Genomic DNA, 14,357 nt, shown 5'->3' with positions numbered 1-14,357 from the left:
GCAAGCACGGAAGAAGTAGAACTGTTGGTCTCTTCGAGAGTGACGAAACGCGTTTTAAAAGAATCAGAAGCTCAGCCAGTATCTGAAAGGATTTCTCCAAATCGAAGGGTAAAGTTGTGATCATGTCCACTGCAGTTGCTGCTCTGTGGAAGGTGTTCTTCATTTCACACGTCTTTACGCAAGGTTAGATTTAGTCTAGATGAAAAAATTGTGCGAACGTTCGGTGAATTCTCGTGCACATTTGTGATACCAAATATTCCACTAGCTATGGTTTACAGTGTCTTTTAAGTAACTCGAAGGAAAAAAATTACGAAAATTACACTCATCAACATAAAAGCGACGTTTCCTTTGGCAGTTATTAGTGTTCTCAGAAATAAAGCTGTCGTTGGAGATACATGAGTCTATTTGGACTGAAATTAAAAGAGGTGGTGCATGTATTGCTTCTTTAATATGAGGGATTGCAATTTTTCACGTTCACAGTACTCCCTGCTCGAATGCGCGAAAATGGTTATTTGTTTGCAGTATTTTATGTCAACATTGAAATCAACTCAAGGTGGTACTTTGTTTTTCGTAAATTCTTAGCCTACTCGGAATATGGTAAAAATTGTTGAATTTCTTTGACTTTTAATATTATTTTTTAGCTGTTCTTCATGATTAGATACAGTAGTAGGAAAAGGGGGTTTCTGGCACATTTACAAAAATACCCTGAAAAACAGGGCAATTTTGAAAACTGATATTTTTAATGTTTTTCATTTTTTATTTCATTTAAAAAAAAAACATGTTTTTGAGGTGCATTGTTTCTTTCAAAAATAAAAGAAAAATTTGAAGAATAATTTGAGATTTGATTCAGTGGGTTCCTGGCACATTTACAAAAATACCCTGAAAAACAGGGCAATTTTGAAAAATGATTTTAATTTTTTATCCCATTTAAAAATGAACAACGATGATTTTAAGGCAAAATGATCGGCGCATTTTTTCTTTCAAAAATCAAAGCAAAATTGAAGAATTTTGAGATTTGATTCTCAAGACAATCTCAAAATTCGTTTGAACCATCAGAAAAACTAATGACAATATCTCAGAAAAAACTCATGATCGCGTTATAAATAGGTCACACTTTCAAGCTCTCTGTTGACAATGTTGAGCTGAGCATCAGAAAGAATGAAGATGTGACATTTAACATTTCCTGAACCCGATCCTTTCCTGTTAATTGCAAGATGAACTCCATCTTTTGTATTGACCAATCTCAATCCTGAACCATGAAGATCATTGTCTTTCATGCTTCTAAGATCGATAAAGAGACCGAACATGTCTCCAGCATAAAAGTCTGTTGCATTCATCCCGCTGTTTTTCTTTCCAAATCTTCTAAAGACTTCTTCCCACATATCTCTTGCCTGCATTCCTTGGCTGTAAATCTTATTTGGAATACCATCAACAGTCAGCTTAACATCAGTGATGTTGGGATTAAACGTCTTTTCACTATCTCTTGTTCCTGCTGTGTATGTCTCATAAAGGAGAAGAAGAAGCCCCTTCATAGACCTCCTTGGAACATTGATGCTCTCATTGATAATCGTGTCAGAACCTTTGTCTATTGAGATTGTCTTGAGATGAGTGATATGCTCGTACATGAATCTCTTTCCATTTTTGTAGTTAGAAAGGGCTTCATCAGCGAGTTTTTGGCTGTGAATGACTTCATACTCAAGCTGTATGTCAGTCAATTTATAATAAAGTACTGTTGGGTCGGATCCCTTCATAACACTACCAGCAGGTGCAAGCCTGAGCTCGAAGATAAGCTCATCAGAAAGAGCTCTCGGAAAAAAGGTTCGATGATCTTTCAAAATATCATGATCCAATGAAATCCTGTACATTTTCCCATAAACTTCATTGAGCTTATTTTCTTTATCAACGCCCGAAGTCTTCTTATCTCCAGCGCTGCATCTGATTTTCGAAAGATCTTCAGACTGAATACCTTCTTTGAAAATGTTTGCCCTCTCATTCTCAGTCAAGAAGAGGTCCTCCCAAAGCTTGAATAAATCATAACCATCAGTGTCTTGCACAATTTCTCCTGCAAACTTCAAAGTCAGTCGATCGATAAGAGCTCTTGCTACATTGTTCTCGAGGAAATTGTTTGCATGCCCAGCGACTTCCAAATTGAAGACGAGTGCAAGCGATCCAGGCACAAGTACTACCCCATTATCAAGTTTTGGAACTGGAACTCTGAGGACTTCAACAGGGTAAGCACTATTCGGGTTGAATGTTACTCTGTGAATCACACGGTATGCCTTGAGAGCGTTTTACATCTTTTTTTCAAAACTCGGGCCAATTCTTTCACTGACTTCCATTTTTATAAAAGATATTTTAAAAAATGGCAGATTTTGGAGATACTGATCCTCTGTTAGAACATAATGATGATGATGATGAAGATGATGATGAAGGAGACACAACAACACCTTTTCAACCAGACGAGAATTCAACTCCAGGGTCCTCAGATGAAGAAATTCCAATGACGACAATGAACTGAGAGCAAGAAAAGGGCTCAAAAACTGCTGAGACATCTTTTATTGAAGGTGATATTTTTGGTTCGCGAGTTTTAACTTCAAATGAGAGGGCATGGGAATCACTACAATTTTTCCTGAGGCAAAAGCTTCAGAACTTGAAGTTTATTATAGCAAGAAAGGAAGGTTGCAGGTGAAGATGTTTGGCCAAGGCAAGAAGACATATCTTTTGTTTACTGAAGAAAGAGGCACAAATGAGCAGAGGTTGAATCCAAATCTCTCAAAAGAAATTAAAAAATTACTTGGTCCAGAGCGAGAGGTTTTGATTGCACAGAAGGACGAAGAAATTGAGAAGCTACAACAGTCAATTCAAGATGATCGAGATATTACTGATGATGAGAATGAAAACCCTGCTATTAGAGAACGAGCAAAAGAAAGAATAGCAGAAAATCAAGAGCAGATTGATGCACTTGAGAATGAAAGAGAGAGTCTAGAAGAAAGATTATCGCTCCGTGAGAGAGTGAGAAACATCTTAAAAAAGTATGGTTTTACAGTCTCTGCTGTTGTTTTGGCAGTTGGAACAACGATTGGAGTGATTGTGAGCACATTGACAAAAGGCTTGAAGACTGTTGCATAAAGGATGGGGAACGGGCGGAAGATTCTTGGAAAAAAGATCGCTGGATTTTACCAGGTCTCATTGGTTCAATAGTTGGCTTCGTTTTTAGAGCTGCTGGCTCAGTGATCAGCTTTCTCGGACAAAATGCTTGGGTTCTGATAATGGGTGTTGCCATATTCATGGTTGAGCGATTTCAAAACAAAAGGCGATAAATCAGGAAGGCAGAGACCAGTCTAACTGAAATCAATCCAACCTTAATTTTATCATGATTTGTATCGCTGGCGCTCTTGATGGCACTTGTCTTCGTTGTCTCAGACTGAACCTCAGTTGAAGTCTTTTGAGAAGTAGGTCTCTTGATTTTTGATGAGCCCCCATTCATATGCTTAACTCCGACTGATTTCGTATCCAAATTCGCTGATTTATTAACCCCAAACTTCATGTCAGAACTTGCCTTCTTCAGCTTGTTATTATACCCAACTGTGCTCTGTGTGTTCGAAAGAAGATTTGAAGGCATGAGCCAATTACTTGGTGAGATTGCAAGATCAAGTCCTACTTTCGCCTCATCAACCGCGAGCTGAAACCTCTGTACGCTCTTTGAGATGTCTGTCATTCTGATCGCATCCTCAACTAAAACAAGGAACTCACTCTGAGCCTCTTTTGCACTTCCTGATAAACCCAAGATGGACGATCTGACATTGACTTGTGAACCAAGAATACAATAAACAAATGCCTCAATCGACTGATTCAATCTCGCCATCCCGGCTCGCGCCAAGCCTTCTGACTTATCTGCCATGAAAAACTCAAACTGTTTTTCAACTTAAACATTGTCAATCCTTAAGAAATATATCAGATTGCCTTTTGCAGCTTCTCCACCTTCATCGCTGAACTTGTTGTCACCAGGATATGGGATTGCAGTGGCCATAGGTCCAGTATTTGTGACATAAATGAAAACAGATCCGAGACCGTGATTTCTTCCTTCTTTGAAGCGGAAGTCTGTGCTTGGCGAAATTCCAAATTCTGAACACAATCTTTTGAACGACGGTTTATCGTAGTTAATTTTCATCTGACTGAAAGTTGTGTCGCCCGGGAGAGCCGATTCACTCTGTATTTTACCTATCTCAAAGAGAATTCTTCTGGTTGTGAAATAAATGTGAAACTGCAGAAACGATTTGATCTGTTCTGGAACCATTTCAAGCAGTTCACGAGAGATTCCACAGCCTTAAGTAGCGCACCACACAGCAAAGTTGAGTTGTTGAGGCCAGTAGCTCATATTCGGCCCAGCAAGCCATCTCTTTGATTCTGCGCCTGAGCTGTGCTGAATTTTCATTCTTGTAAATATTTCTCTGAATTTTGCTTCGAAATATTGATTTGGTGTGACAAATATCTTTATCCCTTCATTAAGGTGACTTTTCAAAGTCTCGTGAAATGGAACTGCTGGAACCTCCTTAATTGTAGAAGGATTCAAAGTGAGCTCGATGGGAAATCCTGCTATTCCAAGCGCACGCTTCATTTCATCACCCAGTCTTTTCTGATTGATCCTGAGACGCTAGTTTGAACACCATCAGCTCGATTTAAGTAAACTTCTGCTTTTCCCTCCTTTTTGCTAAAGAATGTTACCTGCACTTTGAACTCGCTCAAATCTGCATTCGGATATTGTGCTTTGAAATCATTCCAGGCTTTTGTTCTTTTTTTCTCAGCAATTCTTTTTGCTTCATCTGTTCTTAACCACGCAATTAACATTTTAATTTGTTTTTTTAAATCAAAATGGTTTTGTTGACAATTATTGAAGTTTCAAATGATTTCACAGTTCTCTTCAAAGAACCTCTTTTGAATCTTGTTGAGCGAAGCGTCGAGCGAAGCGTCGAGCGAAGCGTTGAGCGAAGCGTTAAGCATATCAGGCTGTTGAGCTGTTCTCTTTACAACTCATGGCACAACTTGAGTCGCTCTGGAGAAACCTCTATATTTGATGCTCAGGACAATTCATCTGTAAAGACAATTCCTGAAGGAAATTATTCACTGAAAAGCCTTGGCGAAGCTCTTGAGGATAGATTGAAAAACGAAGGATTCAAAGTACAACTGAATGCCTAAAGGGCAAGTTTGGAAATTAAAAATCCTCAAAACAAAAAGATTCTTCTTGATAATGATCTAACTGATCTTCTTGGAATTCAACGGCGTTTGCAAAAAATCAATTTTGTCAAAACTTTTTCATCATTTAACAACTATCTTGTCCGCTGTGATCTTTTGGATGAGAATGAAAATTTATTCAATGGAAAGCCGTCACAAGTTCTTGCGTGTTTTGACATTGCAGGAGAACCCTTTGAGAGGGTGAACTATTTTTCTGAAACCCCATCACCGCGAAAAATATCTCAAAGGAATGACATCACATCAATGAAGATTTCTGTGACTGATGAAAATGACAAAATAATTGATTTTAATGGAATGCGAATGAGATTTGAGTTTGAGATAATCTAATTATTAAAATGTCTGCTGAAAATCTCTGCTCACACTGGTGCCCCCTACACTCGCAAAGAATTGAGAGTTGAATTCGACAAAAGACCGAGTGGGTTTTCTTTGTTTATTTCAAGACAAAAATCATAAAATTAAAACTTGGTTTCTTCCGCTGTTTCTGGTTTGTTCTTCCGCGACGAGGATGTAAACATGACAAAATTTGGCTAATGCAACAGACAAATTTTCATTGGTGGACGATTTCCATAACAACCCTGACGTCTTTGCGTTGGCTTTTGAAAAAAAAACAAAGAGACATTGTAGTTTCGATACAAAAAGACTTTCGAGAGAAAGATATGCAAATTCGTGTAAAATACAAATAAAGCTATGAAAAATCTAAAGGTGAATTTAAATTATTCAAATTCGCCATCTTTCATCATGTCAAATTTCTCTCACAAATAATTTTTTCTGGTCTGATCTTCTACGATGAAATTACTTTGATTATCCAGCGCATAGTTAATAGCGGAAGAATTCGATATACCACAATCTTTGGCGGCTTCTCCGAGTAATTGATATTCTTTGCGAAAACCGGTTTCATCACTCACTTCAACCTTCCGTTTGTTTTTCAAAGGACAATAGCCGAGCATTTCTTTCAGTTCTTTGCTAGGAATCTTGTTTCTGTATTTTATTCCGCAGCCTTTGGCAATTTCTCTGAAATCTTTTGTGCTTATTGGAAGCAACTGCCTTTTCAAATTTTTCTTTTCTTCCATTTTTTACATTTTTTTTAAAAATATTTTTAAAATTATATAAAATGTCAGGAAGTCGAGAAGCGAAGCGAGAAGCGAGGCGAGAAGCGATGCGAGAAGCGAAGCGAGAAGCGAAGCGAGAAGCGAAGCGAGAGGCGAAGCGAGAGGCGAGGCGAGAGGCGAGGCGAGAAGCGAGGCGAGAAGCGAGGCGAGAAGCGAGGCGAGAAGCGAGGCGAGAAGCGAAGCGAGAGGCGAGGCGAGAGGCGAGGCGAGAGGCGAGAAGCGAGGCGAGAAGCGAGGCGAGAAGCGAGGCGAGAAGCGAGGCGAGAGGCGAGGCGAGAGGCGAGGCGAGAAGCGAGGCGAGAAGCGAGGCGAGAAGCGAGGCGAGAAGCGAGGCGAGAAGCGAGGCGAGAAGCGAGGCGAGAAGCGAGGCGAGAGGCGAGGCGAGAGGCGAGGCGAGAGGCGAGGCGAGAAGCGAGGCGAGAAGCGAGGCGAGAAGCGAGGCGAGAAGCGAGGCGAGAAGCGAGGCGAGAAGCGAGGCGAGAAGCGATGCGAGAGGAATTAGAAATGGATGAAGCAGACAAAGAATTCCGCTTTTTCTGTAAATTTCGAGATCCAGCAAGAAAAATAAAAACACAAACAGCGAGAAGATTATTAAAACCATTCGAATGGACTCTTGATGATTATGATCTTCTTAGCGACGAAGAAAAGAGAGAAGTTAACAGAAGACTCAGAAAAAGCAAAACTTTTCTCGTTCAAAGGCGCCTTGAAGCCAAATATCTTGAACCGAGAAAGGAATATCAAAAATGGTTGAGAGACGAGCGTGAAAAGATAACAGGCCATCAATTCACTATGATGTAGATAGATTTTGATCTCATTCACAAGATAAAAAATAAATTTTGGAAAAATAGAAGAGAAGAAGATAGATTAAGACTGAAGAAAATTTATCGCTTTCCAAAAGATATTGATGAAAACCTCTTCCTGCTTTTGACAGATGAAGAAATAAAAGATCACTGCGAAGGTGAGCTCAGAAAAATTTCACAATTTACTTTGAGAAGAAAAGCAGATTTTTATAATTACTACACTGATCTTATTCCAGCAAATTTCCAAAGCTAAAAAAACCGAGATAAAATTTTATAAAAATATAAATTTTTATATTTTTATAAAAAATGGAAACAGGAATGTTAAAGAATTAAAAGCCGAGGCAAAACGACTCGGGCTAAAAAAATATTCAAGCCTCAGAAAGCAAGAGTTGATTGAGTTGATAGCGTCAGCGACTACGAACATTATTGACCACACAATTCCAGCAGATTTCAATGCCCCAGTTCTCAGACCAACAAGAAATTCTGGGCAGCAGAGAACGCTTGATCCGCAAGAACAAAGGAGAAGAGAAATAAGAGAAATTGAAGAGATGCTTGGATTGAGACCATACGCCACCACTTCGGATGACGCGACAATAGCAGATGAATGGAACGAGTTCGTTGAAAACTACGAAAATAATCCATTTACAGTTCGGGCGTCAGTATCTGCATTGAGAGGTTTCGCAAGGCAGTTCAGAATAGATGGAGTTAAGGGTTTTGGGCCAAATCAATTCACGCAGGAGGAAAAACCGGCAGTTTTGAAAATCATGAGAGAGAACCGCCAGACAAGACTCAAGATGATTCTTTCTTGCGAGATGAAGAGGCGAGCTATGGATGGAGAAGTTCAGTATCTTGACGCTTATTTCCACACCAACACAATTGAAAATCTTAATGCAACTGATGAAAGCGAAACTTATGAAAGATTTGTTCAAACTATTCAGGAAAGAATTGAAGAATTCAACAATAACGGAAGTAACTGGGAGTTTCATGAGTCATAACATTTGACTTGCATCTTGTAGAGTACAACCCTTTGAACGGCAGCTCTTACATCGGAAAGGAATGGAGCAAGCCTTGTAACCCCTACGTCATCGTGCAACTACTCCCTGATTACAGACATCAGCTACAGTCTACTGTGCACAAAAAGACTACCAACCCTCGCTTTGACGAGACCTTCGAATTCGAGGTAAAATAATTTTGTAAATTACACACATTTAGTATTCATTTTAGACTTTAGGTCCGAACATCTGCATCGGCTTTTTGAACTTTTCCTCAGGTTTGTCGTTCAGTTTGAGACAGTTTCTTCCCGCTCGAATTGAAGCAGCGAGGAAAGACTTAAACCTTTGTGCACACGCGCATGCGTCTCTGCCTTCGCGTACTTCCCTCAATGAGCGTCAGTATCGACAACTAGCATCATCAGTTTTTCATTTATCATTTGGTAGCCTGCAAGCAGAGCCTTTCTTTGCCAGCGGGAAAGTATGAGGCCGGCCTTACAACATGAGCCCGTGAAAGGTCTGAAGAGGGTCTACCATTGGCAATATTAGTGCCAGGCCCCTAGCAAACCTCTCCCTGACTCGTCCCGAATCTTCCCGCGGGCGAAGAAAGGTGCGTCCTGCAGCGGTAATAAAGATAGCCTCCACGCGCAGGTAATCATTTGGTATTTTCGCGCGCCAGTGAAATCATGGCAAAACTGACCCATCAGGCACATAACACTCAATTAACAATCATATACCAAATGGCTCTGATGATAACGAGTTCCGCTTAGGTTATCGAATATCGATATGTCAGCATTGCTACTGGCAACAGTCCTTTTCAGCATCACTCTCACTCAACAATGAGAATACACAGTCAACTGTTATTCCTAGGTTCAAGTCATTTAATAATAATAATAATAATAATAATAATAATAATAATTGTATTTGTATAGCGCTAAAATCCACTAATTGTCCAAAGCGCTGTATACCCACCCAACCCACCCCAGGGGAGGACATCCATCACACAGTGATCTCGTGCATGGGAAATTAACGTCTCCTGCCCCTAACCCTGCAGGAGACGGGACCTCCATTTATTCGTCCCTATCCGAGAAGACTAGAATATCTAACCATTTCTTGATGTTAAAGAAAGGAAGCATATTCTTCTCAGTTAATTTTAAGACCCTGAGTGTTGGTCCGGCCGGTATTGAACTCTCGACCTCCCGCACAGCAGTCCGGCGCTCTCCCAATTGAGCTAACCAGGCGGCGGTTTTACTGTAATATCACTTCCTTTACAATCGCTTCACAGTCGTCTGTACTCCAATTCTTTTCTTGAATGAAATGTTTAGTTGTCCTATAAGGAACTCCAGTTGCAAACCCTATGGCTGATCATGACGTTCCTCTCGTTTGACACCTCTTCAAATCACAAAGTGATAGGCCAAGTGGTGCTGCCACTAGTGGATTTATCGCTCTCTCAAGACAACGTGTATCGAACTGATATCAGACCGAGTCTTAAGGTAAAATGCTCTTCTTGAGGATTTAATCGCGTAGAATCATAGACTTTATAGTAATCATAAAGACTCAAAGAGAACAAAGTGAATGTAATTATGATAGGAAACCAGTGAGAACCGATGAGAACTCTAAAGCGGGAAAATGGGAACGACTGTAATATAGGTTTTATTTTTCCATCTGATTGGGTAAGAGGCTGGCGCGGGTTTTCTTAACCAATCTCCGAGCGTAATCATGGAAACCGGCGCAATCTGGCCTGGATCGATTACTTTCGACAATCGGGTGAAATTGGTTCCGAGTCCACAACATTCCGAATTCATTTGATATGTCGTAACTTGTCAAACAAGGACAGTATCAAAGGTGCAAGGAAAACCATTTTTAGGCCTTTGACATTGAAGAACGTCGTTGATATCACAGCAAACCGAAGTTGTGTTATCACTCCTCTATCAAAGAAATAAATGCACTGCACCTCCATTCCTTAAAGCTATCAGTCTAGATTTCTCAAAACAAGATATAATTGTTGTTTGTTTAATCTCCGGTTGTGATAGAAACAAGTAGCTTTAGGGGAACTGATGGTCTCTCTTGGTTACCTCAAGTCCGCGGAGAGGTTGACTGTAGACATCATTAAGGCTCGCAATCTGCCAGCGGTTAATATCAAGGGAACAGGTTTGTGGTATACGTGATGTGATATGTCACTATGTTGAGTAACCTCGGTGTTCCCCTTTGTTGATCATCCTTTAAACACGAAGGCGCGCTATATAAGGAAATCTTCCCTGGGAAGACCTTGGCTCATTTGTCACTCACCGTTGACGTGTGCGGGTCAAATTTAAATGCTGGAAGACGAACAAAAGGAGCTAATGAGATATCTATTGTTTACTTCCACCAGCATGGTGGCAATGAGGTAACGTGCGAACCACCTACTTCGATCTCAAATTTCCCGCCCCAAATAAAGACAGTTTCCATTGGAGAAAGGAAAAGCAAATCTCAAAAATTCTTGTATTGTGATGAAGACCTAAAAAAATTTTGAGGAATGCGCCCGCTGTTCACTGCTTTGGAGTAGCTGTAGCTCAAGCTGACTTGACTCTGAAAGTTCTACATCTACAAAGCATAAGGAACCAAAAGAATTTTGTCTCAGGTGTTTGAATCACTTTTCAAGCAGAGGAAAGCTTGCGGAGCACGAGGTGCTCTGCGCAAAAAATGAGGCTGTCAAGATTCAAATGCCAAAAAAAGGAACTTTTATCAAATTCAAGAATCATAACCGATCAATAAGAGTGCCCTTTGTTGTTTATGCTGACTTTGAATCATTCACAAAACCTATTCACTCTTGTGAGCCAAGAAGCGATAAGAGCTTTACCATTAAATATCAAAAACATAAACCGTCCGGCTTTTGCTATAAGGTTGTCTGCTTTGATGACCAGCTTTATTCTCAAGAGCCAGTCATCTACAGAGCAAAGTCTGAAGATGAGGATGTTGCTCAGATCTTTGTTGAAATGCTAGAAGAGAACATCAAGAAAATTCACAAAAAATTTGCCTTTAAAAAGAAGATGATCTTCACTGATGAAGACAAGAAAATGTTCAATGCGGCGAAGTGCTGTTGGATATGTGGTGAGTCTTTCGTGTGCGTCTCCGCCACTTATCCTGTTGTGCTCACTTTGATTGGCAACTCGCGCGACAAAGTTAGAGATCACTGTCATTTCCCTGACAAGTATAGAGGAGCTGCACACAGAAATTGCAATTTTCAATTCGCATGCCAAAGTTCACTCCTGTCATATTTCACAACTTGGCTGGTTATGACTCTCATCTTTTCGTCAAAAATCTCGGAAAGACTGAGGGAGACATAAAATGCGTTCCCAATAATGAAGAGAAGTACATCAGCTTCAACAAATCTGTTGCTGTTGGCTCTTACACCAACAAAGAATAAGAAGAAGTTGCCATCAAGACTGCGCTTCGCTTTATCGATAGTTTAAAGTTCATGGCTTCTTCTCTCGGTAAACTGGTCAGTAATCTAAGCCACGATAAGCTGAAGAAAACTGGGGAGGTGTTCAAGGACGAGAGCCCTCGCGAAATCGAATTGATCTCAAGAAAGGGTGTTTATCCATTTGATTACATATGAGCATTGAAAAGTTCAGAGAAACAGAACTTCCACCAAAAAGAGAGTTTTACTCAAAGCTGAGTGACTGTGATATAAGTCATGAAGATTATGAGCAAGCAAAGGAAATCTGGAATGAGTTCAAGATGAAGAACATGGATGGTTATCATGATCTTTATCTCAAATCAGATGTTCTCTTGCTTGCAGATGTGTTTGAAGAATTCAGAAACGTCTGCCTTGAGAATTACAATCTCGATCCTGCTTGGTATTACACTGCTCCTGGATTGGCCTGGGATGCAGCATTGAAGGTGACAAAAGTTGAGCTTGAGCTTTTGAGTGATCCAGACATGCTTCTGATGTTTGAGAAAGGAATTCGTGGAGGAATCTCAATGATCCCAAAGCGCTATGGAAAAGCAAACAACAAATACATGAATTTAAAGTTTGACAGAGAAAAACCATCAAAATATCTGACTTATCTTGACGCAAACAACCTTTATGGATGGGCAATGTGCAAACCACTTCCTGTCAGAGGTTTCAAATGGATGAGTCAAGAAGAGATTGGAGACTGGAGAGCGAGCGAGATAGATATTCCCTGCATTCTTGAGGTTGATCTTGAATATCCAAAAGAGCTTCACGATCTTCACAACGATTATCCTCTTGCTCCAGAGAGAATCATGATCAGCTCAAACAAAGTCGAGAAACTTGTGCCAATTCTGAACTATAAGAAGAAATATATCATTCATCATCAGAATCTCAAACAGTGCCTCGAACTCGGCTTGGGACTGAAAAAGACTTACAGAGGAATCAAATTTGAAGAAGAACCTTGGCTGAAAAGTTATATAGAACTCAACACAAATTTTCGCACGAATGCAAAGAATGAGTTTGAAAAGGATTTCTTCAAGTTGATGAACAACTCTGTGTTTGGAAAAAGAATGGAAAATATCAGGAAACGAGTTGATGTGAGGCTTCTCAACAATCGAAAGAAAGCACAAAAGCTTTCAGCAAAACCAAACTTCAAGCATTGCACAATATTTGACGAAAACCTCACTGCAATACATATGGGGAGAACATCAATAAAGTTTGACAAGCCAGTTTTCTGTGGAATGGCTATTCTTGATCTCAGCAAGACTTTGATGTACGATTTCCACTACAACTACATATTAAAGAAATTTGAAGATAGAGCCAAGCTTCTTTTCACAGACACTGACAGTCTCATGTATGAGATTGAAACTGAAGACTTTTACAAAGACATAGCAGCAGATGTTGAAGAAAAGTTTGACACCAGCAAGTTTCCAAAAGACTACATTTCAAAGATCCCAACTGGTTGCAACAAAAAAGTTGTGGGCACGATGAAAGATGAAGCTGGTGGAAAGATTATTGAGGAGTTTGTTGGATTAAGAGCAAAACTTTACAGCTACAAGATTCTTGAGGGAAAAGATGAGAAGAAGTGCAAGGGAATCAAGAAGACTGTGATAAAGAAGAATATAACTCACGAAGACTATAAAAAGTGCTTATTTAGCGGAAACATACAAATGAGAAAGATGAATGTAATCAGATCACACGGACATGAGATATTCAGTGAGACCATCAACAAGATTGCTCTGAGCGCAAATGATGATAAGAGAATCATAAGAGAAGACAATATCTCAACTTTTTCACATGGCCACTATAAAATATGAATCCTCAGAATATTCCTTTCAATGCATTAATAGTTGGACCAACAAATTCAGGAAAGACAAAATATGTCGTCAATCTTTTGAGCAATAAATTCAATCAGAAACTCGATTACATTTTTTTGATTTGTCCAACATTCATCCACAACAAAACTTATAATAATTTTGGAGATTTAGACAAAGACCTCTTTATCTTGATTCCACTTCAAAACCAGATTGATTTTTGTCTCAAGCTCATTAGTTTTGTTTATGAGGGAACTAATACACTTATCATCCTTGATGACTGTGCGGCTTCAAAAGATGTGAAGCAGAGGACAAATGAACTCGTGAATTTAGCATTTGGTGCAAGACATAAGGGAATCAGTGTTTGGGTGCTCACACAGCAGATGACAAGTATCGCAAAACCATTCAGAGAAAACATTGCTGCACTGGTTCTATTCTACAAGGATATGAAGGCGACATTTGATGATTATGCAGGTGATATGACAAATTTTTATCACTTTGCCAACCCTTTGATATAAAATTTGAAAAAGAAATAAAATAGAGATGAGCGAAGCGAGCAAAGAACAAGAAGCAATCACAGATATTATTGCTATGAACATTCTCGAAGCAGAACCCACAAGTGATTCAGATCACCGAGAGCAACTTGCTGTTCTCGTTGCGAGTGGAAGAGCAAAGGAAATGATTGGTGCTTCTCTCACCCAGGATCAAGTCAAAAGGCTTTCTGAAAAAGATGTTGAGAAGTACTTCAAAAGATATGAGGCCTCAAACTCTTCAAAGACTTGCGATGCGATAGTCGACACATTTCTTCAGCTTTCGTGTAAAGCGTTGGCGTATTTCCTCCCTGTTGATGAAGGAAAACTCATGAAAGACATGAACGATGACTTCATTGTGAAGAGAGAACTCAGAATGATTGCAGGAAATTTGAGTTTGAAGTATGGAAAGTACATGGCGATCGC

General features: G+C 39.7%; 2 protein-coding genes and 1 pseudogene across 2 annotated transcripts; 1 reads left to right on the top strand and 2 right to left on the bottom strand.

Moving 5' to 3' along the window:
• Positions 1–622: 622 nt before the first annotated feature.
• Positions 623–2,914, bottom strand: LOC148732889 (uncharacterized). The gene has a single exon (XM_088759099.1). The coding sequence runs from the start codon at positions 1,863–1,865 to the stop codon at positions 1,098–1,100; it is 768 nt and encodes a 255-aa protein (XP_088615225.1). The 5' UTR covers positions 1,866–2,914; the 3' UTR covers positions 623–1,097.
• Positions 2,908–4,957, bottom strand: LOC148732888 (uncharacterized; annotated as a pseudogene).
• Positions 4,958–11,882: 6,925 nt separating this feature from the next.
• LOC148732887 (uncharacterized) lies at positions 11,883–13,708 on the top strand. Its single transcript, XM_088758748.1, has one exon. The coding sequence runs from the start codon at positions 12,073–12,075 to the stop codon at positions 13,402–13,404; it is 1,332 nt and encodes a 443-aa protein (XP_088614874.1). The 5' UTR covers positions 11,883–12,072; the 3' UTR covers positions 13,405–13,708.
• Positions 13,709–14,357: the final 649 nt, after the last annotated feature.

This window comes from Stylophora pistillata, chromosome 4 (assembly GCF_964205215.1).
Source record: "Stylophora pistillata chromosome 4, jaStyPist1.2, whole genome shotgun sequence".
Lineage (NCBI taxonomy): Eukaryota > Metazoa > Cnidaria > Anthozoa > Scleractinia > Pocilloporidae > Stylophora > Stylophora pistillata.
Note: the sequence above shows the minus strand (reverse complement) of the source record. Positions and strands in the feature narration are given on the sequence as shown.

Coding starts and splice junctions, on each gene's coding strand:
- LOC148732887 (XM_088758748.1), top strand. CDS start 12,073: ATGCTTCTGATGTTTGAGAAAGGAATTCGTGGAGGAATCTCAATGATC.
- LOC148732889 (XM_088759099.1), bottom strand. CDS start 1,865: ATGTACAGGATTTCATTGGATCATGATATTTTGAAAGATCATCGAACC.